The 27,489-nt window shown below is 43.9% G+C and overlaps 1 protein-coding gene across 2 annotated transcripts in view; it reads left to right on the top strand.

Moving 5' to 3' along the window:
• The window catches only part of LOC109876204 (von Willebrand factor A domain-containing protein 7), a 28,915-nt gene extending 1,800 nt beyond the window's left edge, over positions 1–27,115 (top strand). Inside the window, exons 2-19 of one of the 2 annotated variants that reach the window (XM_031815024.1) lie at positions 1,516–1,705; positions 1,906–2,042; positions 3,389–3,533; positions 9,446–9,539; positions 12,562–12,693; positions 12,790–12,976; positions 13,183–13,352; positions 13,496–13,608; positions 14,429–14,545; positions 14,766–14,954; positions 16,121–16,220; positions 16,859–16,891; positions 17,747–17,899; positions 18,906–18,998; positions 21,854–22,122; positions 22,307–22,440; positions 22,650–22,809; positions 24,050–27,115. In XM_031815024.1, the coding sequence (XP_031670884.1) occupies positions 1,520–1,705; positions 1,906–2,042; positions 3,389–3,533; positions 9,446–9,539; positions 12,562–12,693; positions 12,790–12,976; positions 13,183–13,352; positions 13,496–13,608; positions 14,429–14,545; positions 14,766–14,954; positions 16,121–16,220; positions 16,859–16,891; positions 17,747–17,899; positions 18,906–18,998; positions 21,854–22,122; positions 22,307–22,440; positions 22,650–22,809; positions 24,050–24,451 (2,814 nt within the window). In that variant the 5' untranslated portion in view covers positions 1,516–1,519 and the 3' untranslated portion in view covers positions 24,452–27,115. Of the gene's footprint in view, positions 1–1,515; positions 1,706–1,905; positions 2,043–3,388; positions 3,534–9,445; positions 9,540–12,561; positions 12,694–12,789; positions 12,977–13,182; positions 13,353–13,495; positions 13,609–14,428; positions 14,546–14,765; positions 14,955–16,120; positions 16,254–16,858; positions 16,892–17,746; positions 17,900–18,905; positions 18,999–21,853; positions 22,123–22,306; positions 22,441–22,649; positions 22,810–24,049 lie in introns of both variants that reach the window. The other variant, XM_031815025.1, reaches the window with a different exon arrangement.
• Positions 27,116–27,489: the final 374 nt, after the last annotated feature.

The raw sequence follows: 27,489 nt of genomic DNA, 5'->3' as shown, positions 1-27,489 counted from the left end.
GATGTCTTCACCATTATTCTACATGATTCCATATGTGTCATTTCATAGTTTTGATGTCTTCACCATTATTCTACATGATTCCATATGTGTTATTTCATAGTTGTGATGTCTTCACCATTATTCTACATGATTCCATATGTGTTATTTCATAGTTGTGATGTCTTCACCATTATTCTACATGATTCCATATGTGTCATTTCATAGTTTTGATGTCTTCACCATTATTCTACATGATTCCATATGTGTCATTTCATAGTTTTGATGTCTTCACCATTATTCTACATGATTCCATATGTGTCATTTCATAGTTTTGATGTCTTCACCATTATTCTACAATGTAGAAAACAGTAAAAAATAAATAATAAATGAGTAGGTGTTTCCAAACTTTTGACTGGTACTGTATCTATATACATACATACATACATACAGTGCATTCAGGAAGTATTCAGACCTCTTGACTTTTTCCACATTATGTTACGTTACAGCCTTATTCTAAAATGTATTAAATAGTCCCCCTCACCCCAATCAATCCAAACACAATATCCCATAATGGCAAAGCAAAAACTGTTTCTATTAAAAATAAAATACTTAAATATTACATTTACATAAGTATTCAGACACTTTACTCAGTATTTTGTTGAAGCACCTTTGGCAGCGATTACAGCCTCGAGTCTTCCTGGGTATGACACTACAAGCTTGGCAAACCTGTATTTGCGGAGTTTCTCCCATTCTTCTCTGCAGATCCTCTCAAGCTCTGTCATGTTGAATGGGGAGTGTCGCTGCACAGCAATTTGCAGGTCTCTCCAGAGATGTTCGATCGGGTTCAAGTCCTTGAGGAACTAAAGGTGTTCAATAAATAGCTCTTCAGCTAAAGGATATTCACAGAGTTTACCAAAACATTAGGAACACTGATAATGAGATGCCCTCAGAACAGCCTTAATAAGTCAAGGTGTGTCCTGTGGGTGTTGGACCATTCTTCATACACACTGGAAACTGTTGAGCGTGAAGAATCCAGCAGCTTTGCAGTTCTTGAATCAAGCCGGTGCACCTGGAATCTACTACCATACCCTTTTGTTTGTCTTGCCCATTCACCCTCTGAATGACACACATACACAGTCCATGTCTCAATTGTCTCAAGGCTTCTTCAACCTGTCTCCTCCCCTTCCTCTACACTGATTGAAGTGGGGTAACAGGGAATGTATTATGTGCCAGGACAGGGGCTAAAATCCCGTCTCTAATTAGGTGTCAATGTCTTGTTATATTTTAATCATGTTTCGTGAAGATGCTTCTGTCTACTAACTTTATTATAGGGCATGTTGGGATGTGGCCAAGAGATTTAACAACAGGGGCTGGGTCGGGGATTTCCTTACAGTTGTTGATAATGAAATCCCACTTCATGATGATGATGATGATGATGATGGCAGTCTCACTCTCTCTCTTTTTCTCTGTCTCTTGCTCTCTCTCTCACTCTCACTCACCCCCCCCCCCCCCACCCCCCACCACCCATTCCCACAGACTGATGATGTCACCAGTGCTGTGCATGTCCTTCTTGGCCCTAGTCCTATCAGGAGGAGCCTGGGCATTTCCTCCCATTGGGGACGGAGCCTCCACCCATGTCAGCATCACAGAAAAAGCCGTGCTACAGAAGGTCACAGAGGTGTGCCAAGCCATTGCAGAGTCAGAGGGACGAGACTTCACCCCCACGGTAAGTGTGTGTGTGTGTGGGTGTGCGTGCGTGAGAGAGAGAGAGAGAGAGAGAGAGAGAGAGAGAGGAAAGAGTTGTGTGTCAGAATGAGTGTTAAGATTTTCTTTAATCAAAATTTTATTATCTTTATCTACCCTTCCCTCAATTCTGATTTGCTGATTTCTAACCTCTACCCTTTGACCTATGACCTTGACCTGTAGGGTAACTCTGCTGAGGAGCTGGTCCAGGCCTGCCTGGGACCCAAAGCAACAGGTGAAGTGTCAGCAGCTAAGTTCAAATCAGCCCTGAATGAGATCTACATACAGAACGGACAGGTGGACAGAGACTTTGTCAACAGGTTGGTGCTCCATTGATAGAGAATGAGGTTCCCTTATTATGTCAACAGGTTGGTGCTCCATTGATAGAGAACGAGGTTCCCTTATCATGTCAACAGGTTGGTGCTCCATTGATAGAGAATGAGGTTACCTTATTATGTCAACAGGTTGGTGCTCCATTGATAGAGAATGAGGTTCCCTTATCATGTCAACAGGTTGGTGCTCCATTGATAGAGAATGAGGTTAACTTATTATGTCAACAGGTTGGTGCTCCATTGATAGAGAATGAGGTTCCCTTATCATGTCAACAGGTTGGTGCTCCATTGATAGAGAATGAGGTTAACTTATTATGTCAACAGGTTGGTGCTCCATTGATAGAGATGAGGTTCCCTTATCATGTCAACAGGTTGGTGCTCCATTGATAGAGAATGAGGTTCCCTTATTATGTCAACAGGTTGGTGCTCCATTGATAGAGGATGAGGTTCCCTTATTATGTCAACAGGTTGGTGCTCCATTGATAGAGAATGAGGTTCACTTATTATGTTAACAGGTTGGTGCTCCATTGATAGAGAATGAGGTTCACTTATCATGTCAACAGGTTGGTGCTCCATTGATAGAGAATGAGGTTCACTTATTATGTTAACAGGTTGGTGCTCCATTGATAGAGAACGAGGTTCCCTTATTATGTCAACAGGTTGGTGCTCCATTGATAGAGAATGAGGTGCCCTTATCATGTCAACAGGTTGGTGCTCCATTGATAGAGAATGAGGTTCCCTTATCATGTCAACAGGTTGGTGCTCCATTGACAGAGGATGAGGTTCATTCACGCAGATCACGCAGATGAGCAGGGACCCTGGGTATCTTTCTTTTGGTGTTTTTCAGAGTCAGTAGAAAGGCCTCTTTAGTGTCCTAAGTTTTCATAACTGTGACCTTAATTGCTTACCATCTGTAAGCTGTTAGCGTCTTAACGACCGTTCCACAGGTGCATGTTCATGAATTGTTTATGGTTTATTGAACAATCATGGGAAACAGCGTTTTAAACCCTTTACAATGAAGATATGTGAAGTTATTTGGATTTTTACGAATTATCTTTGAAAGACAGGGTCCTGAAAAAGGGATGTTTCATTTTTGCTGGGTTTACGTTTTTTAATCTTAATTTAACTAGTTTTAACTAGTATTCCTAAACTCATTATTGTAAACATTTAGGATGTGCATCCCTCCTACACCCTTCTTCTAGCATGTCTAAAATATGAACTATTTAAATAACTAATCATTGTCATTATTGTTCCAGGCCAAGTGAACATTTGGTATATCACTCCTACAGCCGTTTTCTATATACAACCATTGATCATAATCTTTATTATAACAGCCCAGCCCATCACTTCAACTCAGAGGCGTTTGCTCTGGGCCGGCGCCTTATAACTGATGGGGTGGCCAGCATCAAGGCCAACGTACAAAAGGAGAACTTCCTGGCTGCCAGAGAGACACTGGGGAGAGTACTACACACACTACAGGTAAGAGGAGAGAGAGAGGGAGGGGGTGAAAGAGGGGATATGCAAACATTTCCAGTAGCTAAAGAGACACTGGGGAGAGGACTGTACACACTACAGGTAGCTAGAGAGACAGTGGGGAGAGGACTGTACACAGTACAGGTAGCTAGAGAGACACTGGGGAGAGGACTTTACACAGTACAGGTAGCTAGAGAGATACTGGGGAGAGGACTTTACACAGTACAGGTAGCTAGAGAGACACTGGGGAGAGGACTGTACACAGTACAGGTAGCTAGAGAGACATTTGGGAGAGGACTTTACACAGTACAGGTAGCTAGAGAGACACTGGGGAGAGGACTTTACACACTACAGGTAGCTAGAGAGACACTGGGGAGAGGACTGTACACAGTACAGGTAGCTAGAGAGACACTGGGGAGAGGACTGTACACACTACAGGTAGCTAGAGAGACACTGGGGAGAGGACTGTACACAGTACAGGTAGCTAGAGAGACATTTGGGAGAGTACTGTACACAGTACAGGTAGCTAGAGAGACACTGGGGAGAGGACTGTACACAGTACAGGTAGCTAGAGAGACACTGGGGAGAGGACTGTACACAGTACAGGTAGCTAGAGAGACACTGGGGAGAGGACTGTACACACTACAGGTAGCTAGAGAGACACTGGGGAGAGGACTTTACACAGTACAGGTAGCTAGAGAGACACTGGGGAGAGGACTGTACACAGTACAGGTATCTAGAGAGACACTGGGGAGAGGACTGTACACACTACAGGTAGCTAGAGAGACACTGGGGAGAGGACTGTAAACAGTACAGGTAGCTAGAGAGACACTGGGGAGAGGACTGTACACACTACAGGTAAGAGGACAGAGAGGGGGAGGGGGGTGTTAAGGGTTATGAAATATTCTATGATTGACGGGCGGGTTGAATAAAGAGAAAACTATACCATAAAAATGCCATAAATGTTTCATTCTTATGAAATGTATATCTGCAGGATACATTGTATACAGTCCTTTTAGCATGATATATTATGTTTCATATGTTATTTATTAATTTGTGGATGTCCTTCATCCATTTGGTATGATGTGTTACAAATTACAATTCATATGATATTTTACAAATTTCAATTTGTTATTGCTAACGTTAGCTAGTGGGGTAATGTTAGCTAGGCTAGAGGTTAGGGTTAAGGTTAGGGTTAAGGTTAGGAGTTATGTCAAAGGGTTAAGGTAAGGGTCATGGATAAGGGAAGGGTTAGCTAAAAGGGTTAAGGTTAGGGTTATTAGGTTAGCTAACATGCTAAGTAGTTGCAAAGTAGCTGCAAAGTAGTAAGTAGTTCAAAAGTTGCTAATTAGCAAAAATGTTAAAGTTGTCCGTGATGAGATTCGAACGCACAACATTTGGGTGACTAGATGTTTGCGTTATATGCCTGGCCAACCACTCTCTCTCTGTTCATTGTTGCCTTAAGTAAAACTTCTGACTCATGTAACCATACCAAATGGAATATATGCTCATTGTGTTCATTTCAGTATCCAGGATAAAAGAGAGAGAGAGAGAGAGAGAGAGAGAGGGAGAGAGAGTGAGAGAGAGAGAGAGAGAGAAGAGAGAGAGAGAGAGCGAGAGAGAGAGAGAGAGAGAGTGAGAGAGAGAGAGAGAGAGGGAGAGAGAGAGAGAGAGAGAGAGAGAGGAGAGAGGAGAGAGCGAGAGCGAGAGAGAGAGAGAGTGAGAGAGAGAGAGAGGAGAGAGAGAGAGAGAGAGAGAGAGTGAGAGAGAGAGAGAGAGCGAGAGAGAGAGCGAGAGAAAGAGAGAGAGAGAGAGAAGAGAGAGAGAGAGAGAGAGAGAGAGAGAGAGAGAGAGAGAGAGAGAGAGAGAGGGAGAGAGCGAGAGCGAGAGCGAGAGCGAAGCGAGAGTGAGGAGAGAGAGAGAGGGAGAGAGAGAGAGAGAGAGAGAGAGAGAGAGAGAGAGAGAGAGAGAGAAGAGAGAAGAGCGAGAGATGAGAGAGAGAGCGGAGAGAAAGAGAGAGAGAGAGAGAGAGAGAGAGAGAGAGAGAGAGAGAGAGAGAGAGAGAGAGAGAGGAGAGGTAGAGCGAGAGCGAGAGCGAGAGAGAGAGGAGAGCTGAGAGAGAGAGAGAGAGAGGAGAGAGAGAGAGAGAGAGAGGAGAGAGAGAGAGAGAGAGAGAGAGGAGAGAGAGAGAGAGAGAGAGAGAGAGAGAGAGGAGAGAGAGAGAGAGAGAGAGAGAGAGGAGAGAGAGAGAGAGAGAGAGAGAGAGGGAGAGAGAGAGAGAGAGGGGGGGGGGGGGGGGGGAGAAAGGGGGGGGGAGTCCAACACTTTCAAGAATCAAGGGATATAAGATCAGGAGTTGCAGACCTGAGATAAATCAGACACTTCTTTAGACCTGCATCTGATGGTGCCTCACAGACTGGAGGACAGCCAGCAAGATAAATCTAACCCTTGGTTTTCTTCTGAACTATCTGAGCTCATTTAGATAAGAAATCCGGCCTGGGCCAAAGCAAGGAAAACTGCCTGTGTAGTTGTCTGGCAATCTTTCAGACAACTGAGAAAGAGACGTACAATCTACGTTAAGAAAGCTTTTTAAGCTCTATCTCTGACTCTGCTGGTGATCGTACATTTTTGGGGGGAAAACAGTAAATGTACTGAAGCATACAAATTCCTCTTCTTTCCTGCCTAAGCAAGTTCTATCTGACTCTGGCATCATAACGGAGAACACTGGGACACGTGGAGTTTTTTTTTATCATCATTTTATCTCGGTTGGCTTTTTATTTTGAGAGAAACGGGTTTAATTTACACTGGTCAATCAATCGACTGCCTTTCCCTCTTCCAGCCTCTAGCTGACTTGACTGTTTACCCTTCAACTTCTAGTGAATCTTTTGTTGTCATTGCAACAGTTCACTGTGATGTGCTCGATGCCTTGCTTAAGATTCATGTCAAATAATCCACTGGGGCTGATATGCTTGATCCATTTTGGCTGCAGCTCTCTGCCCCCCTGATTGTTGAATCATTAACCAATATTTTTAATCTGATGGACTCCCGAGTGGTGCAGCGGTCTAAGGCACTGCATCTCAGTGCTACAGGTGTCACCCTGGTTTGATTCCAGGTTGTATCACAATCCGGCCATGATTGGTAGTCCCATAGGGCGGCTCACAATTGGCGCAGCGTCGTCCGGGTTTGGCCGGGGTAGGCTGTCATTCTAAATAAGAATTTGTTCTTAACTGACTTGCCTGGTTAAATAAAGGTTAAAAATGAAAGATTATATATGATACTATCCTCCAAGGTTTGGAAGGCGGCCCATGTGCTCCCCTTTCACAAAAGTGATGACCCTTGTGACCTAAATAATGAATCTCTAAATGTTCTTGACTAGCTAAAAATATTAGAATCCTTGATTCATTCTCAAGCTAAGATCTTTCTTATCTTTGAAATGTACATCGGTCAGGTTGTAGACCAGGTCGTAGCACTATCTCTGCTGCATCCATCGGTCAGGTAGTAGACCAGGTCGTAGCACTATCTCTGCTGCATCCATCGGTCAGGTTGTAGACCAGGTCGTAGCACTATCTCTGCTGCATCCATCGGTCAGGTTGTAGACCAGGTCGTAGCACTATCTCTGCTGCATCCATCGGTCAGGTTGTAGACCAGGTCGTAGCACTATCTCTGCTGCATCCATCGGTCAGGTTGTAGACCAGGTCGTAGCACTATCTCTGCTGCATCCATCGGTCAGGTTGTAGACCAGGTCGTAGCACTATCTCTGCTGCATCCATCGGTCAGGTAGTAGACCAGGTCGTAGCACTATCTCTGCTGCATCCATCGGTCAGGTTGTAGACCAGGTCGTAGCACTATCTCTGCTGCATCCATCGGTCAGGTTGTAGACCAGGTCGTAGCACTATCTCTGCTGCATCCATCGGTCAGGTTGTAGACCAGGTCGTAGCACTATCTCTGCTGCATCCATCGGTCAGGTTGTAGACCAGGTCGTAGCACTATCTCTGCTGCATCCATCGGTCAGGTTGTAGACCAGGTCGTAGCACTATCTCTGCTGCATCCATCGGTCAGGTTGTAGACCAGGTCGTAGCACTATCTCTGCTGCATCCATCGGTCAGGTTGTAGACCAGGTCGTAGAACTATCTCTGCTGCATCCATCGGTCAGGTTGTAGACCAGGTCGTAGCACTATCTCTGCTGCATCCATCGGTCAGGTTGTAGACCAGGTCGTAGCACTATCTCTGCTGCATCCATCGGTCAGGTTGTAGACCAGGTCGTAGCACTATCTCTGCTGCATCCATCGGTCAGGTTGTAGACCAGGTCGTAGCACTATCTCTGCTGCATCCATCGGTCAGGTTGTAGACCAGGTCGTAGCACTATCTCTGCTGCATCCATGATTCTAAATGTACATCGGTCAGGTTGTAGACCAGGTCGTAGCACTATCTCTGCTGCATCCATGGTTCTAAATGTACATCGGTCAGGTTGTAGACCAGGCCGTAGCACTATCTCTGCTGCATCCATGGTTCTAAATGATGTGGTTAATTGTATGGATAAAAGGCAACACTGTGCTGCTCTCTGTCATCAACCTGTCAAAGGCTTTTGATCAGTCACAGGGGTATGGGGGTATGCACAAAACTACCTCCATACTGACATTTTCTATTTTAACCGGTAACGAGTCCTGTGACACATGGGGTCACATTTGTTTGTAGCCCACATGGCTGGCTTCCGGGTTAAGTGGGCATTGTGTCAAGAAGCAGTGCAGCTTGGCTGGGTCGTGTTTCGGAGGACACACGGCTCTCAATATTTGCCTCTCCCGAGTCCGTAAAGGATTTGCAGCGATGGGACAAGACTGTAACTACCAATTGGATACCACGAAATTGGGGGTAAAAAAAAAATATATGTTTATGTCTCGCGGGCCGTGCTAAAGCAGATTATTGAACTGATGTTCCTATCGGTCCTAGACTATGGTGACATCATCTATATGAATGTAGATGCCACCTCATTAAAGCCATTAGATGCAGTTTGTCACAGCTTTATTACCGCTTTATTACCGCTGATCATTTTACTGTTCAGCACAGCATTCTCTACCAGGAAGTTGGCTTGGCCTCTTGGATGTCACATAGGTTGATACATTGCTATGATTTCATTTACAAACATCATTACTAAACTTTAGACATACGAGTTACCACACCCGGTCTCAGGGATGGAAATTCCTTTGGTCTCTACTGAGTTAGGTTAATCAGCCTTTTCGTTTTTCTCTAAATGTTCTTAAATGTGATGTTTTGGTGCCTCTAGGTCAATTCAGAAAGCTGATTGAGGACCTTATTAATAATGAATGTGTTTTTTATGACCATGTTTTTGATTTAGGGGAGCATATAGAAGTGGTTTTAGAAGTGGGGGGGTGGGGGGGGTATCATATTATTATTTTATTTACATTTTTTGTGGGATCAACACTCCAAACAACCTACCTGACCTCTCGGAGGTGTCCGCATGGTCCTAAAGTACACCCTTGCCACGTTTTTGTATCACATTCCAGTGATAAAACTGGAAAATATAATTTCAGAATGTGGGAGGGACATGTCCCCCCATCTCCAGTAAAAGTTGCGCCCCTGTTTTTGATGTGTGGATTTTCTGTAATTTCTGTAATTTAGGGCTGATCTGTAAAAGTGACATTGGTCTCAGTATGACTCCCTGATAAAATAAAGGATAAATAAAATGAAAATGAATAAAAAACATAAGGAATTAAAGGGTAGAGGGAGAAGGAGGGGGGAAGAAAACATCTCACCTCATCATTTCATATTTCACCTTGGCTCAAGTGTTACCATCTGAACCAAGTTATCTTCTGTCTAGAGGTGTCTGTAATAGGGAATTAGATAGATGGCTTTCCCTCAGAAACAGACTTGGTATATAATACATGCTTGTCTTTTGTCAGGACTTCTACAGCCACAGTAACTGGGTGGATCTGGGATACACTGAACCCTACGCCAACCTGATCCGCCCCGATCTCCCACTGGAAAACCTGGCAGGTAGGGAGGGCTTGAGTTAATGCAGCAACGAGGACAGCTAGGCATGGGCACCAACTGGAGGGAGGGAGGATTGGTGGTAGGGCAGGGAGGGAGGGAGGGTGGTAGGGCAGGGAGGGAGGGAGGGTGGTAGGGGAGGGAAGGAAGGAAGGAGGGAGGTTGGGCAGGGAGGGCAGGGAGGGAGGGTGGTAGGGGAGGGAAGGAAGGAAGGAGGGAGGGAGGGAGGTTGGGCAGGGAAGGAAGGAGGGAGGGTGGTAGGACAGGGAGGGAGGGAAGGAGGGTGGTAGGGAAGGGAGGGAGGGAGGGTGGTAGGGGAGAGAAGGAAGGAGGGAGGGAGGGAGGTTGGGCAGGGAAGGAAGGATGGAGGGAGGGTGGTAGGGCAGGGAAGGATGGAGGGTGGTAGGGCAGGGAAGGAGGGAGGGAGGTGGCAGAGCAGGGAAGGAAGAAGGAAGGAGGGAAGGAAGGTTATAGGGAAGGGAAGGAAGGAGGGAATGTTATAGGGAAGGGAAGGAAGGAGGGTGGTAGGCAAGGATGGAAGGAAGGAAGGAGGGAGAGTGGTATGGAATGTGAAGAAAAAGAATGATAGCAGATAAAAACAGGAGACGAGATAAAGAGATCAATCGGAAGACACATGACTCGACCTTCGCCTCTCCGAGCCCATTGGGGAGTTGCAGCGATGAGACAAGAATGTAATTGGAACGCAATTGGATATCAGGAATTTGGGGAGAAAAAAGGGGGAGAAATACAAAAATGTTATATATTTTAAAAAATGTAAATGCAAAAAAATATACCAAATTAAGTCCTTTATACTACAACATATCTACACTATATATACAAAAGTATGTTGACACCCCTTTAAATTAGTGGATTTGGCTGTTTCACCCACACCTATTGCTGACAGGTGTATAAAATCGAGCACACCGCCATGCAATCTCCATAGACAAACATTGGCAGTAGAATGGCCTTACTGAAGACTTCACTGACTTTGAACGTGGCACCGTCATAGGATGCCATATTTCCAGCATATTTTCTACCCCGCTAGAGCTGCTCGGATAACTGTAAGAGCAGTTATTGTGAAGTGGAAATGTCTAGGAGCAACAATGCAAACTTTTAGGCCACACAAGCTCACAGAATGGGACCTCGGATGCAACACTCACTACCGAGTTCCAAACTGCCTCTGGAAGGACAACTGCACAATAACTTTTCGTAGGGAGCTTCATGAAATGGGGTTCCATGGCCGAGCAGCCTCACACAAGCCTAAGATCACCATGTGCAATGCCAAGAGTCCATGGGACTCTGGAGCAGTGAAAATGCATTCTCTGGAGAGATGAATCACTCTTCATCATCTGGTTGTCCAATGGACTAATATGGGTTTGGCAGATGCCAGGAGAACACTCCCTGCCTCAATGCATAGTGCCAACTGTTTCCTGGAGGAGGATTAATGGTCTGGGGCTGTTTTTCATGGTTTGGGCCCCTTAGTTCCAGTGAAGGGAAATCTTGACGTTACAGCACACAATGACATTCTAGACAATTCAGTACTTCTGAGTTTGTGGCAACAGTTTGGGGAAGGTCCTTTCCTGTATCAGCTTGACAATGACCCCATGCACAAAGCGAGGTCCATGGAGAAATGTTTTGTTGAAATCGGTGAGGAAGAACTTGACAGGCCTGCACAGAGCCCTGACCTCAACCCCATCAAACATCTTTGGGATGAATTGCAACGCCGACTGCGAGCCAGGCCTAATCACCCAACATCAGTGCCCGACCTCACTAATGCTCTCTTGTGGCTGAATGGAAGTCCCCACAGCAATATTCAAATATCTATTAGAATGCCTTCCCAGAAGAGTGGAGGATGTTATAGCAGAAAAGGGGGGACCAACTCCATATTAATGCCCATGATTTTGGAATGAGACAAACAGGTGTCCACATACTTTTGGTCATGTAGTGTATTTGTATGTGTTGAAGAAACTACTGGGGGCTAGCATATTGGCTTGTCTCACTGGTGATGTGTAGAGGTGTAGTGACACATTTGGGGAATTTAGAGATATCTTTCAATTATTTTGAATGACAGTGAACAAAAGTATTTCATATATTGTATAGACAAAAAAAAACAAAGAAGTTGAATAAAATACTTATTTTACTATGAAGATAAGGTGTGTCCCTCAGTTTTATGTCATTTGTGTTACCCCCTTGAAAATCACAGATGAAAAAGATATACAATGACCTTGAGCATTCGAGCCTAGTGGTTAGAGCCTTGGGCCAGTAACCAAAAAGTTGCAGGGTTGAATCCCCGAGCTGACAAGGTAAAAATCTATCATTCTACCCCTGAGCAAGGCAGTTAACCCACTGTTCCCCTGAGCAAGGCAGTTAACCCACTGTTCCCCTGAGCAAGGCAGTTAACCCATTGTTCCCCGGGCCCCGAAGACGTGGATGTCGATTAAGGCAGCCCATCCGCACCTCTCTGACTCAGAGGGGTTGGGTTAAATGCGGAAGATTCATTTCAGTTGAATGCCTTCAGTTGTACAACTGACTAGGTATCCCCCTTTCCAAGGGTTATCTGGGGAGGGTTTCTGTTAAAGAAAATGATTAGCTAATCACACCCTATCAGTATGTCATACATTTGAGGATTCCGTGAATCATTTGGTGTGTCTCAATCCAATGTGTCACTTGGTGTTAGTCAATTTAAATGAAGGGAAATAACAATTGAGCAAAATCATGATTCACATCACTAGTAAATCATTTTATAGGCTTGATGACCTCAGATTTGAGCATTTGTGGCCTCCATTTCAGAAAATCCGACTTTACTTAAAATGTCTCATTGTTGTTACCATCATTGATATTACTACTCCTACAGGTGGTACAATGTTATTATAATGGTAAAGACTATTTAAAGTTATTAAGCTACCATATTGGTTCATTTAGAATGGGAAGATGTACCCAAATGCATTCATATAACAATAAATCTGCATTTGTTTTATGTCACCGTAATTCAACAACGACCCTTGAAAGTTGTGTTTTGGTTTTGTAGATGTTAAAACCCCGACCTGCAGTGACTGTGCCAATGGAGGGTTCTGTTCCAACTCCATCCTGCCTAACATCCTTAATGAGAAGAAACTCACCTCTGGGTACATGGGGATCTTGTCCTCAGCTAAGCCTAAAGGTACACACACACACGCACACACCAACACACACACTACCCTCCCCACATACCCACACACTCTCTAAATAACACCCATCATCACCTCTCCTCCCCCAGGTAAGTGTAGTCATGGCGGTGCAGCTGACCTAACCAGCTCCAAGGCTCCTCGCGGGGGCATCAGCAAGGATGAGCGTCGCTCTGACAACGTGGCCCTGCACACCGCTGCTGTCACCGTGGCAACGACCGCAACCCTCCAGCTGCTGGATGACATCCGGGGCGCCGCCGGTGACAACAACTACCTACGGTACGGAGAGGGGTAGAGGAGGGTGAAGGGGAGGAGAGGGGTAGAGGGGGGTGAAGGAGAGGAGAGGGGTAGAGGGGGGTGAAGGGGAGGAGTGGGGTAGAGGGGTGAAGGAGAGGAGAGGAGAGGGGTAGAGGGGGGAAGAGGGAAATACCCATGTTGACGTTACTCACACTCTCTATCTCTTTATCTCTCTCTCTCTCCCACAGCTTCATGGGCATAGCGCGTTCGTCAGTGGTTGTTTTTGTGATCGACACCACGGGGAGCATGAGTGATGATATCCTTGAAGCCAAGAGAGTCGTCTATGAGATCATCGACAGCAAGAAGGGAACGCAGGATGAGCCCTCCCAGTACATCCTGGTCCCATTCAATGACCCAAGTAAAGCTGGCTTTACACTCCACCAAGCATTCTCCTTAGCAAAACATCACTGACAAACTCGGGCAGTCACCGAAATGCCTGTGTGATGTGTGGTTAAGTCAGGAAGTGGTTAGTGATCACTGTGTGTTTGTGTGTGGGTTTAGAGTTTGGACCCCTGATAAAAACGACAAACCCTAATGTTATGAAAGCAGAGATCGCTAACCTCACGGCTGAAGGAGGTGGAGACCTCCCTGAGATGTGCCTATCAGGGCTCCAGGTACAGTGATTTGCATGACTATCTTCCAATCAGGTTTCAGATATAACCCCTTTCTTTATAGTGCACCTGACAATAAATAAAGATACAAAATATATATCTCTCTCTCTATGGGTTCTATTTACAATGGTTTGTTCTTCACTGGTTGTCCTTTTCTTGTGGCAACAAGTCACAAATATTGCTGCTGTGATGACACACTGTGGTATTTCACCCAGTAGATACAGGAGTTGATCAAAATATGATTTTTTTCCGAATTCTTTGTGGATCTGTGTAATCGGAGAGAAATGTGTGTCTCTAATATGGTCATATATTTGGCAGGAGGTTAGGAAGTGCAGCTCAGTTTCCACTTCATTTTGTGGGCAGTGTTTACATAGCTGGTCTTCTCTTGAGAACAGGTCTGCCTACGGTGACCTTTCTCAATAGCAAAGCTATGCTCACTGAGTCTGTACATAGTCAAAGCTTTCCTTAACTTTGGGTCAGTCACAGTGTTCAGTTATTCTACCACTGTGCACTCTCTGTTTAGGGCCAAATGGCATTCTAGTTTGCTGTGTTTTTCTGTTAATTCTTTCCATTGTGTCAAGTAATTATCTTGTTGTTTTCTCATGATTTGGTTGGGTCTAATTGTGTTGCTGTCCTGGGGCTCTGTGGGGTCTGTTTGTGTTTGTGAACAGAGCTCCAGGACCAGCTTGCTTAGGGGACTCTTCTCCAGGTTCATCTCTCTGTAGGTGATGGCTTTGTTATGGAAGGTTTGGGAATCGTTCCTTTTAGGTGGTTGTTGAATTTAACAGCTCTTTTCTGGATTTTGATAACTCTCTCTCTCTAGTTGGCGCTGACCGGTGCCCCTGCGTCGTCCTACATCTATGTTTTCACAGATGCCGTTGCTAAGGACATTGAATTAAAGGAAACGATCGTGGCCCTGATCAGGAGCACCAAGTCAACCGTGAGCACTTCCTCAAACACTTCCTGTTTTAGAAGAAAACATTTCCTGCAGTTCAGGGTTGTATTCATTAGGCCACACAGTACCAAAACGCAGCAAAATGCGCAATTCTTATTGGACAAGTAGTCATTGCCTTTTTTCTTTCTTTCTTCGTTTGGTGCCTAATGAATACGACACGGCAAACCACCCGACCTCTCTCAAACATACCTATGTGTCTCTCCAGGTGTCTTTCTTCATGACTGATGATGGTGCTGGTGCTAGAAGGAGGAGGCGTGGAGTAGAGTCCAGCGAAGCTACATTCGAGACCTACAAGGACCTGGCGCTGGCGTCTGGTGGTCAGGCAATCAGGGTCACCAAGGAAAATCTGCCCCAGGCCACTGACGTCATCATCGACTCCTCCACCTCCGCTCTGGTGAGTCGACACTGGTGGCCATTTTGTTTTGGATCAGTTTTTTATTTAAAATCAATCAAAACTTGATGAATGAAAAACAAATATATGCTTAATGAACTTTAAAAATGCCTTGGCATGTCAAAAAAACATAGCATAATAGCATAGCATAACATAGAACACTGTAGCATAACATAAAATAACACAGCATAACATAGCATAGCATACTGTAGCATAACATAAAATAACATAAAATAACACAGCGTAACATCAAATAACACAGCATAACATAAAATAACAAAATAACACAGCATAACATAAAATAACATAAAATAACAGCATAACATAGCATAGCATACTGTAGCATAACATAAAATAACATAAAATAACAGCATAGCATAGCATACTGTAGCATAACATAAAATAACATAAAATAACAGCATAACATAGCATAGCATACTGTAGCATAACATAAAATAACATAAAATAACAGCATAACATAGCATACTGTAGCATAACATAAAATAACAAAATAACACAGCATAACATAAAATAACATAAAATAACAGCATAGCATAGCATACTGTAGCATAACATAAAATAACATAAAATAACAGCATAACATAGCATACTGTAGCATAACATAAAATAACATAAAATAACAGCATAACATAGCATACTGTAGCATAACATAAAATAACAAAATAACACAGCATAACATAAAATAACATAAAATAACAGCATAACATAGCATACTGTAGCATAACATAAAATAACATAAAATAACACAGCGTAACATCAAATAACACAGCATAACATAAAATAACATAAAATAACAGCATAACATAAAATAACATAGCATAGCATAACATAGCATACTGTAGCATAACATAAAATAACATAGCATGACATAAAATAACATAGCATAGCATAACATAGCATACTGTAGCATAACATAAATTAACATAGCATGACAAAACCAGTAATCCCAGCCCCCGTCCCACAGGAGGGCTTTTGCTTCTTGGTAGGCCGTCATTGTAAATAAGAATTTGTTCTGAACTGACTTGCCTAGTTAAATAAAGGTTGAAAAAAGGTTAAATAAAATACATTAAATAAAAACAGTAGGTAACTATTTATGTCACTTCCACTTTCTCTCCTTTCTCATTCTGTCCATTTCTCCTCCTCCTCAGGTGATAGTCCTACAGCGAGCGAGGAACCCAGGCAGAGCTGAGACATTCTCCTTCCTGCTGGACGAGTCTCTGAACAACATCACCATCTACATCACTGGAAATACCATCACCTTCACCCTGAAGAACCCTGCAGGTAAGAACCTCAAACATCACTGGATAGTCCCTCACCTTCACCCTGAAGATCCCTGCAGGTTAGAACCTCAAACATCACTGGATAGTCCCTCACCTTCACCCTGAAGATCCCTGCAGGTAAGAACCTCAAACATCATTGGATAGTCCCTCACCTTCACCCTGAAGATCCCTGCAGGTAAGAACCTCAAACATCACTGGATAGTCCCTCACCTTCACCCTGAAGAACCCTGCAGGTAAGAATCTCAAACATCACTGGATAGTCCCTCCCCTTCACCCTGAAGATCCCTGCAGGTAAGAACATCAACAATCACTGGATAGTCCCTCACCTTCACCCTGAAGATTCCTGCAGGTAAGAACCTCAAACATCACTGGATAGTCCCTCACCTTCACCCTGAAGATCCCTGCAGGTAAGGACCTCAAACATCACTGGATAGTCCCTCACCTTCACCCTGAAGAACCCTGCAGGTAAGAATCTCAAACATCAATGGATAGTCCCTCACCTTCACCCTGAAGATCCCTGCAGGTAAGAACCTCAAACATCACTGGAAAGACCCTCACCTTCACCCTGAAGATCCCTGCAGGTAAGAACCTCAAACATCACTGGACAGTCCCTCACCTTCACCCTGAAGAACCCTGCAGGTAAGAACCTCAAACATCACTGGATAGTCCCTCACCTTCACCTTGATGAACCCTGCACGTAAGAACCTTAAACACATAGACAGATCTAAGGTAAGGTTTTAGGTAAGAGTTCACCTCACAGAGTAGGATGACGTTTCCTCTGGACACTGATCTAAGGTCAGAAGTGGAGAATCTTGGTTGCTGCCCTATAGCCAGCCGGTGTGATGGGGATGTGTGAGCAGTGGTGGAAAAAATGACTCAATTGTCATACTTGAGTAAAAGTAAAGAAACCTTACCAGAAAATGACTCAATTAAAAGTGAAAGTTATCCAGTAAATTGAGTAATAGTCTAAAAGTATCTGTTTTTAAATGTACTTAAGGACAGTAGGAGAAAAAGTCATCAATAGTCATACTTGAGTAAAAGTACAAAGTAAAAGTAAATGCTATACATCAAATTCCTGATATTAAGCAAACCAGACGGACAGACAGGGACACACCCCAACACTAAGACAATGTTAGTGTTTTGTGTGTCCGTCAGATCACAGGCAGTAGGGATGGCAAAGCATTATATTGATAGGTGCCATAATTCTGTCCTGCTTGAGCATTCTAAATGTAACGAGTACTTTTAACTGCAGGGAAAAGGTATGGAGTAAAAAGTACATTATTTATTTTAGGAATGTAGTGGAGTAAAAGTAAAAGTAATCAAAAATATAAATAGTAAAGTAAAGTACAGAAACCCCCCAAAAAACGACTTACTTAAGTACTTTACACCCCTGTGTGTGAGACAACCATGCTTGAATGTGTTCCACCAGGTGTGGCCAGGTATGTTTGACTGGCATCCTGCAATAATCCCATTTCACCCTCCTTGCCCCTACAGGTGTGACCCAGAAACAGAATGAGGTCAACGGGGAACTGGGGACTGTCCAGACGGTGGGCAACCTCTTCCGGGTCCGTCTGGCCTCCAACAAACAGACAGGATTATGGGAAATCAGCATGAACTCCAACCAGCCCTACACACTGAAGGTCACTGGTGAGTTACCATAGAGATACGCATATCCTGTTTAATTTTAATTTTAATTATGTGTGTTACGCTCATGCTCAACACTAGAATGCAGCCATGATACATACAGCACCCAGACCTGGGTTCAAAAACGGTTTGAAATCATTTAGAATACTTTAAAATACTATTTAAAACCATGTCAAAATGATTTAACAATTTGAACCCAGGTCTGGAAGAGCCATATAGAGAAGGGAGAGAATACAGCCCTCACTCATTGTGTCTGTCTGCAGCCTGGTCTCATAGACTAGATGTAACATAGTAAAAGTAAATCTTGGAAACTCAAGTTAGTATGATATGTTATGTTTGGTATGGTTACATAAGACAGAAGGTTTCTTAAGGCAAAACAAAAAGAGGGTGGATAGGTGGGTGTATAATGCAAATTGTCTAACAACCCACATGTTATGTGTTCGAATCTCACCATGGAAAACTTTAGCATTTTAGCTAATTAGCAACTTTGCTACTACTTAGCATGTTAGCTAAACCTAACCCGAACCTTAACCCTTTTAACTAACTCTTCCCCTAACCCTAACCTTAGCTATTTGACCTAACTCCTAACCTTAACCCTAATCCAGGGGTCTCCAAACTTTTCTAGTATGAGAGCTACTTAAACAAAAACAAAAAATGTCACAAGCTACAACATTTTTATATAGCTTTCAAATAGACACATTCTTCTCATCTCCCCTGTGACTCTTCCCCGGGCCTTTAATGTACAAGAGAAAGTAAAGCACTATGTTTTCTGTCAATGTATTGTTTGTTTCCCAAATTCGTAAACATATTTACAATTCGTAACATATTGTACCAATTGCAATTTGTAACATATCATCCGAAATGGATGATGGACATCCACTAATTAATGCATAACATATGAAACATAACATATAACACTAAATGGAGAGTCTCGGATTTACTTCCAGAATAATACAACATTGTGAGACCAGGTCGATGTGTGTTCAAGCGTCCGTGTGTTTGTCTCCAGGTCAGAGTACCATTGCCTTCATTTATGACTTTGTGGAGACCTTCGAGGGACCTCATCCAGGATACGCCCTCATCTCTGGCCGTCCACAAGCAGGTAAACCACTACAACATCCTCTTAAAATCATTATCATATCAAGCAGCTAATCTGTCAATCATCATTTTACTATGGCGATGTCATGGCAACATATTCTACTTGAATGCAGCTGCGACTTAAAACACTAGAACCGCCTGGCCTTTCAGAATCGCCTGGCCTTGTTTTGTGTGCACCTGCCGACTTGACAGTGTGTCCTCTTTTTCCCAGTGGGAGCTGGGGTGCTTGGGGTTGAGGGAGAGCAGGACACGCTGCGGCCTTGACAGCGTCTTCTTTTTCCCAGTGGGAGCTGGGGTGCTTGGGAAAGAGGGAGAGCAGGACACGCTGCGGCCTTGACAGTGTGTCTTCTTTTTCCCAGTGGGAGCTGGGTTGCTTGGGGAAGAGGGAGAGCAGGACACGCTGCGGCCTTGACAGCGTGTCTTCTTTTTCCCAGTGGGAGCTGGGGTGCTTGGGGAAGAGGGAGAGCAGGACACGCTGCGGCCTTGGAAGCCTGCTAGGCGGCTGTAGCTTCCTACTTAGCGTTCATGTCGTTCTCACGAAGCACACGTGCCAGATCCATGATGAAATCTCTCTCGCTGACTGTCTTGTCCAGGCATTGTTTGTACAACACGTGCGCGTTGATAGCGGTCATGTTGAGCACGTTGTAGAACACCTCAACTGGCCAGCGGAGAGTACCTCCTTTTACAGAGTACAGTCTTGCCTTCTGGTTGGGTACCTCCTTTTACAGAGTACAGTCTTGCCATCTGGTCGGGTACCTCCTTTTACAGAGTACAGTCTTGCCATCTGGTCGGGTACCTCCTTTTACAGAGTACAGTCTTGCCATCTGGTCGGGTACCTCCTTTTACAAAGTACAGTCTTGCCATCTGGTCGAGTACCTCCTTTTACAGAGTACAGTCTTGCCTTCTGGTCGAGTACCTCCTTTTACAGAGTACAGTCTTGCCATCTGGTCGAGTACCTCCTTTTACAGAGTACAGTCTTGCCATCTGGTCGAGTACCTCCTTTTACAGAGTACAGTCTTGCCATCTGGTCGAGTACCTCCTTTTACAGAGTACACTCTTGCCATCTGGTCGAGTACCTCCTTTTACAGAGTACAGTCTTGCCATCTGGTCGGGTACCTCCTTTTACAGAGTACAGTCTTGCCATCTGGTCGAGTACCTCCTTTTACAGAGTACAGTCTTGCCATCTGGTCGGGTACCTCCTTTTACAGAGTACAGTCTTGCCATCTGGTCGAGTGCATACACACCAACTTATTGCATTAAATAAAATAGAATAGAAAATGTTAGAATTATATTATAATAATTATACTAACAATAACAATAATATGAATGTAATATCATATTTGGTGTTTGGCTATCTGTAAATGGAAGAGATACAAACCTTTGGCGATTGTAATCTGTCAATGTCTCCGTATTCTTCTTCTGGTCACTGCCAATGGCAACAGTGGGATGCATGGTGCTGAAGATGCAAACAGATTTTTGTGTGTGTGTTAAAGCCGTTAGATGCAGTTATACCCAAGCGCACATGGTTTTACCACAGGGCCACAAGTTCTGGTTCACTGCTTTCTCTATCGGAAGGTAGGCTGGTCCTTTTTGATGTTTTGTAGGTCAAAACATTGGATCCTGTTCATTTATAAAGTCAATTTGCAAAAACTGCATTTACCTATAGACATATCACAGGTACTGTACGACCTGCTCTTGATAACTCTTGAAATTCCTTCCTTCAATCTTCAGAACACTGTACAGATGGATGCAGTGGTGCCCTTCGGGCAACTCAGATTGTTGGTTGAGGAACTCTACTGAGCAAAGTGGTTGTTTTTCATGATTCATGTTTTGTATTTGTTAGTGTATCTCCTATGCTCCCATGCTGCCTTGATTGTGCAATTGTGGTCATGCAGGGATCCCTTGTAGTAAAAGAGACCTTTACCTTATATAATCAGTCACAAAACGTCATTACTACTTATAATCGGTTACAAAACGTCATGACTACTTATAATCAGTCACAAAACGTCGTTACTACTTATAATCAGTCACAAAACGTCATTACTACTTATAATCGGTTACAAAACGTCATTACTACTTATAATCAGTCACAAAACGTCATTACTACCTATAATCAGTCACAAAACGTCATTACTACCTATAATCAGTCACAAAACGTCATTACTACTTATAATCAGTCACAAAACGTCATTACTACCTATAATCAGTCACAAAACGTCATTACTACTTATAATCAGTCACAAAACGTCATTACTACCTATAATCTGTCACAAAACGTCATTACTACCTATAATCAGTCACAAAACGTCATTACTACTTATAATCAGTCACAAAACGTCATTACTACCTATAATCAGTCACAAAACGTCATTACTACTTATAATCAGTCACAAAACGTCATTACTACCTATAATCAGTCACAAAACGTCATTACTACCTATAATCAGTCACAAAACGTCATTACTACCTATAATCAGGCACAAAATGTCATTACTACTTATAATCAGTCACAAAACGTCATTACTACCTATAATCAGTCACAAAACGTCATTACTACTTATAATCAGTGACAAAATGTCATTACTACTTATAATCAGTCACAAAACATCATTACTACCTTTAATCGGTTACAAAACATCATGACTACTTATCAGTCACAAAACATCATTACTCCCTATAATCAGTCATAAAATGTAATTAATTAGAATTTGTCATAATGTATCTGACCCTAGAACAGTTACATAGCCACACCCTTCAAGAGCATGTTTCCTGTTTCCTCCTCTCTCTCTTCCTCTTTTATCTCCCTATCCTTATACTCTTCCTCCTCTCGCTTTCCCTCCGTTCCTCCTCTCCTCTCAGGCATGCCTGCCATGTTGTTGGTATCCGTGTTGGGCAGAAAGGGCCCAGCCTCTGTCAAGGTGGCTGACATTGCCTTGGTGACAGTGTCAGGGTCAGAGGTCGTAGGCGGGGCCCTGGAAGACATGGGCAACGGGAAGTTCCTAGTTACGGTAACCAAGGTCCCTGCGGGGGAGTTTGTGGTGCTGTTGAACGGGACAGACGTGGTCTCCTCCACCGTGTTCCAGAGACAGTCCACCACTCAGATGTCTGTCTCCAAGGTTACCATCAAGGTAAGTGATGCTGACACACTTCCTGTTTACATTGAAAATCGGATTTCATTTGTAAATCGTGAAGGAGTTCATATTGCATATTGGGATAGTGTTAGACAAAAACCATGGTCATAGACATTTTCAAAAGTGGACCTCACAACAGCTCCTCAACAATTCATCTTTCTTGATGTTCTTGTCTTCTCAGGCCGTGGTGGACAGAAGCATGGAGCCTGGTAAACCCTTCACCCTTCCCTTCACCGTCATGACCAATGCCACTGGAGGCAGCTACAAAATCAGTGCCAGAAATGACCGAGACTTCAAAATGAACGTCCCCGGCAGGTAGGGATCACCCTTCAAGCTTTGGAATATCAAAGCCTGAGACTGATTCCAGATCTGTTTGTACACATTGGCCATAGGAGCAATTTCAGCATAAACAGATTAGGGACCAAAACAGATATGTTCAAAATCAGCTCTATGCTGGCAAAACCTTAATAAATATTGTCCTCTCTTGGCATAATTTGTATTGACAATTAATGCTATCTTATCAGCATCGCTGTGACCACCGGAGGAAATGCCACCGGTGAACTGACCATCACGGTGCCCGCCAACACCCCCTCAGGAACAGACGTCACCGTGACCATCGAGGCTGTGGCCCCCGGGGCGTCCGACTCCAACTACGCAGTCCTGCGCCTCTCTGTCGTCACCAAGGTAACCTCAGATATATATACAGATATAGCAGATATGCTAGAGAGTGGAGGTATAGATAAAGATACACTAGAGACCTGAGAGGCCTATATGAGCTTTGTCCATCATATGGGCTCTCTCCACTAAATGGGTCGTCTCCACTATATGAGCCGTCTCCACTATATGGGCTATCTCTACTATATGAGCTGTCTCTACTATATGAGCTGTCTCCACTATATGAGCTTTGTCCACCATATGGGCTGCCTCCACTCTATGGGCTATCTCTACTGTATGAGCTGTCTCCACTATATGAGCTGTCTCTACTATATGAGTTGTCTCCACTATATGAGCTGTCTCTACTATATGGGCCGTCTCCACTCTATGGGCTATCTCTACTATATGAGCTGTCTCCACTATATGAGCTGTCTCCACTATATGAGCTGTCTCCACTATATGAGCTGTCTCTACTATATGGGCCGTCTCCACTCTATGGGCTATCTCTACTATATGAGCTTTGTCCACCATAAGGGTTATCTCTACTATATGAGCTGTCTCCACTATGTGAGCTGTCTCTACTATATGGGCTGTCTCCACTCTATGGGCTATCTCTACTATATGAGCTTTGTCCACCATATGAGCTGTCTCCACTATATGAGCTATCTCCACTATATGGGCCGTCTCCACTCTTTGGGCTATCTCTACTATATGAGCTGTCTCCACTATATGAGCTGTCTCCACTATATGAGTTGTCTCCACTATATGAGCTGTCTCTACTATATGGGCCGTCTCCACTCTATGGGCTATCTCTACTATATGAGCTGTCTCCACTATATGAGCTGTCTCCACTATATGAGCTGTCTCCACTATATGAGCTGTCTCCACTATATGAGCTGTCTCTACTATATGGGCCGTCTCCACTCTATGGGCTATCTCTACTATATGAGCTTTGTCCACCATAAGGGTTATCTCTACTATATGAGCTGTCTCCACTATGTGAGCTGTCTCTACTATATGGGCTGTCTCCACTCTATGGGCTATCTCTACTATATGAGCTTTGTCCACCATATGAGCTGTCTCCACTATATGAGCTGTCTCCACTATATGGGCTCTCTCCACTATGTGGGCTGTCTCCACTATGTTGGCTGTCTCCACTATGTTGGCTGTCTCCACTTCTCCTTCATCATGATGATTGCGGTGTCTCTCTCTCTCTCTCTCTCTCTCTCTCTCTCTCTCTCTCTCTCTCTTTCTCTCTCTTTCTCTACAGGTGACAGATTTCACCCCTCCCCAGTGTGAGATGGTTATCGCCTCGTCGGTCGACTGCCCAGCTGACTCAGCAGCCTGCAGCTCCGCCTTCTGGCAGCTCTCTGCCAACCTGACCGACGGTGTCAATGGCACGGGCATCACCAGCCTCAAACACCGCCAGGGAGCAGGCAGCCTCACCCACACGGACCTGAAGCAGACGGTTGTTGCAGCAGCGTTCAATGCTTCATGCTGCTCTCTGACAGTGGAGCTGGTGGCGGTGGACAAAGCCATGAATGTCGGCACCTGTCGGTTTTCCATCGTCCGCAACGCGGGACCGCCCTCCATCGCTCTGTCCCTCCCACTGTTGGTCTGTCTGCTGGTCTCTGCCCTCTTCACTACGTCCTTCACTGACTTACTTATCTGATTTTAACCTCATGGACGGACTGACTGCCAACCCGATACTACCTCTTAAACTTAAAGAAGATACATTTCTCAACCAAATTTCTATTTTTGATGTAAATGGCATGTTATAGAAGGGTTCAGAATACCTGTTTTGTGATTTCACCTGTTTTTGAGAACTTATCCCAAATAGCAAATGACTTCCTCATCCTCGTTGTGTAGTATGAGGCTCTGAAAAAACATGAACATTAGGCTCCAAAAACACCCAGATATGTCCTTTTAGAAACGGCAAAGCTCTCAGTATAGTGGTGCAGGTCTTTAGATGTTGTACACATGAAATTGTGCCTTTCAGAACTTTATCCGCAATATTATATTCCTTTTTTTCGCCACTCGAGACGTTTCCCCTCCTATATCGGGTGCTTTGGCTTAACTTTCTGAAGATCAACAACGTTTTATCCTTTCGCCACTCGAGACGTTTCCCCTCCTATATCGGGTGCTTTGCCTTAACTTTCTGAAGATCAACAACGTTTTATCCTTTCGCCACTCGAGACGTTTCCCCTCCTATATCGGGTGCTTTGCCTTAACTTTCTAAAGATCAACAACGTTTTATCCTTTCGCCACTCGAGACGTTTCCCCTCCTATATCGGGTGCTTTGCCTTAACTTTCTGAAGATCAACAACGTTTTATCCTTTCGCCACTCGAGACGTTTCCCCTCCTATATCGGGTGCTTTGCCTTAACTTTCTAAAGATCAACAACGTTTTATCCTTTCGCCACTCGAGACGTTTCCCCTCCTATATCGGGTGCTTTGCCTTAACTTTCTGAAGATCAACAACATTTTATCCTTTCGACACTCGAGACGTTTCCCCTCCTATATCGGGTGCTTTGCCTTAACTTTCTAAAGATCAACAACGTTTTATCCTTTCGACACTCGAGACGTTTCCCCTCCTATATCGGGTGCTTTGCCTTAACTTTCTAAAGATCAACAACGTTTTATCCTTTCGACACTCGAGACGTTTCCCCTCCTATATCGGGTGCTTTGCCTTAACTTTCTAAAGATCAACAACGTTTTATCCTTTCGACACTCGAGACGTTTCCCCTCCTATATCGGGTGCTTTGCCTTAACTTTCTAAAGATCAACAACGTTTTATCCTTTCGACAGGAGGGGATTTTGTCTTTCTTTAAACTTTCTTTATTTTATCAAACGATGATGAAAATGTTTTTTTCTTTTTATATAAATGATGATTGCCGAATAATGTTGACGGTATACGGGGCGTGATGACATCACTTAACCATAAAGCTCCCCTCTACACGTGATGACATCACTTAACCATAAAGCTCCCCTCTACACGTGATGTTATCACTTAACTATAAAGCTCCCCTCTACACGTGATGTTATCACTTAACCATAAAGCTCCCCTCTACACGTGATGACATCACTTAACCATAAAGCTCCCCTCTACACGTGATGACATCACTTAACCATAAAGCTCCCCTCTACACGTGATGACATCACTTAACCATAAAGCTCCCCTCTACACGTGATGACATCACTTAACCATAAAGTTCCCCTCTCCATGTGATGTCATCACTTAACCATAAAGCTCCCCTTTACACGTGATGACATCACTTAACCATAAAGCTCCCCTCTACACGTGATGTTATCACTTAACCATAAAGCTCCCCTCTACACGTGATTCTAAATGCCTACTGCTTGCTAAAGCTATTTCTCAACTATAAACACAATGTTTCTTTGCAGGATCCTTGTCCTGACTTTCCAGAATCCCCGAATTGCTTCGCCTTGATTTTCTGATTGGCTGGATACAAGTTTCAACATCCAATTATTTCAGATCTATTAGAGTTCAAGTTTCACTGTGGCACCGTGGCGATACGTTGGCACGTGATGATTATTATTAGAATATGACTAATATCAGTCAAGTCTTGCATTCTATTCATGCTGGCTTTTGCCTGAGACGTGAAACAGATCGGTTGGAGGGCAGACAGACTATCACCTATGTATTAATTGCCAATTTGCCTAAATGGTTAATGGAAACACTTCAACCACAACGTTTTTATTCAACCCTATAGGTGTGATGTCATTACGTCCATCTGTTTTTATCAGTGGAAACGCGCAGTAGCAGGTCACTTTCTAAATGTCTACAAAACATCACCGGGCAAGTTAATGGAAACATAGCTAGTGATGGCGCAATTGGGCATCAGGTTACTGTATGATATGATAAGGAAAGCTAATATGTTTATTAACACCTATCCAGGTGTTGTTAGATCTGGCAGGCATCTGCAAAGTTTTCATCTGGGAACGTACCCAAGGCCAGGCATCTGCAAAGTTTTCATCTGGGAACGTACCCAAGGCCAGGCATCTGCAAAGTTTTCATCTGGGAACGTACCCAAGGCCAGGCATCTGCAAAGTTTTCATCTGGGAACGTACCCAAGGCCAGGCATCTGCAAAGTTTTCATCTGGGAACGTACCCAAGGCCAGGCATCTGCAAAGTTTTCATCTGGGAACGTACCCAAGGCCACCATGAAAATGAATGTTTCTCGTGTAGAAAAGAGCCAGCAGCTTCTCTCAAGGCAATTTCTCAACATGTTACTTGCACTGTAATATTGATGTTTTAATGTTTGTCTCCAGTTTAACTCTCTGGCGTGAATAAAAAGCTCTGCTGTCCTGCTGCACTGGTGACTCGTGTTATTTGTTTTGTTATGATACGGAGGGAGTTTAGTAGCCGTGTGAAACTAGCCTGGGCCCGGTTTCCCAAAGTAATCTTAAGGCTAAATTCATCTTCAGAAACTTTGTAGGAACATCGTTAAATCCGAGCTGTTTCCCCAAACCGTGGTTATTAACGGTGCACTTGAAAACACTCTGAAGCACTGCCTCGGACCTCACGTAGAACAGCTAAGTGCTTCGTTAAATGTTTTGTTGCTCTCCCGTGTCACTTCATACAGCGATGATGCCTGCTAAACATAGAATCACGTGTTTTGTCAATTTCTCTGTGAGTGCCGAAAACTTCAGAACAAAGTTGACTACAAATACAAAGATGACTGCATTC

Source organism: Oncorhynchus kisutch, unplaced genomic scaffold (genome assembly GCF_002021735.2).
Source record: "Oncorhynchus kisutch isolate 150728-3 unplaced genomic scaffold, Okis_V2 Okis07a-Okis12b_hom, whole genome shotgun sequence".
NCBI classification, from domain to species: Eukaryota; Metazoa; Chordata; class Actinopteri; order Salmoniformes; family Salmonidae; genus Oncorhynchus; species Oncorhynchus kisutch.
Note: the sequence above shows the minus strand (reverse complement) of the source record. Positions and strands in the feature narration are given on the sequence as shown.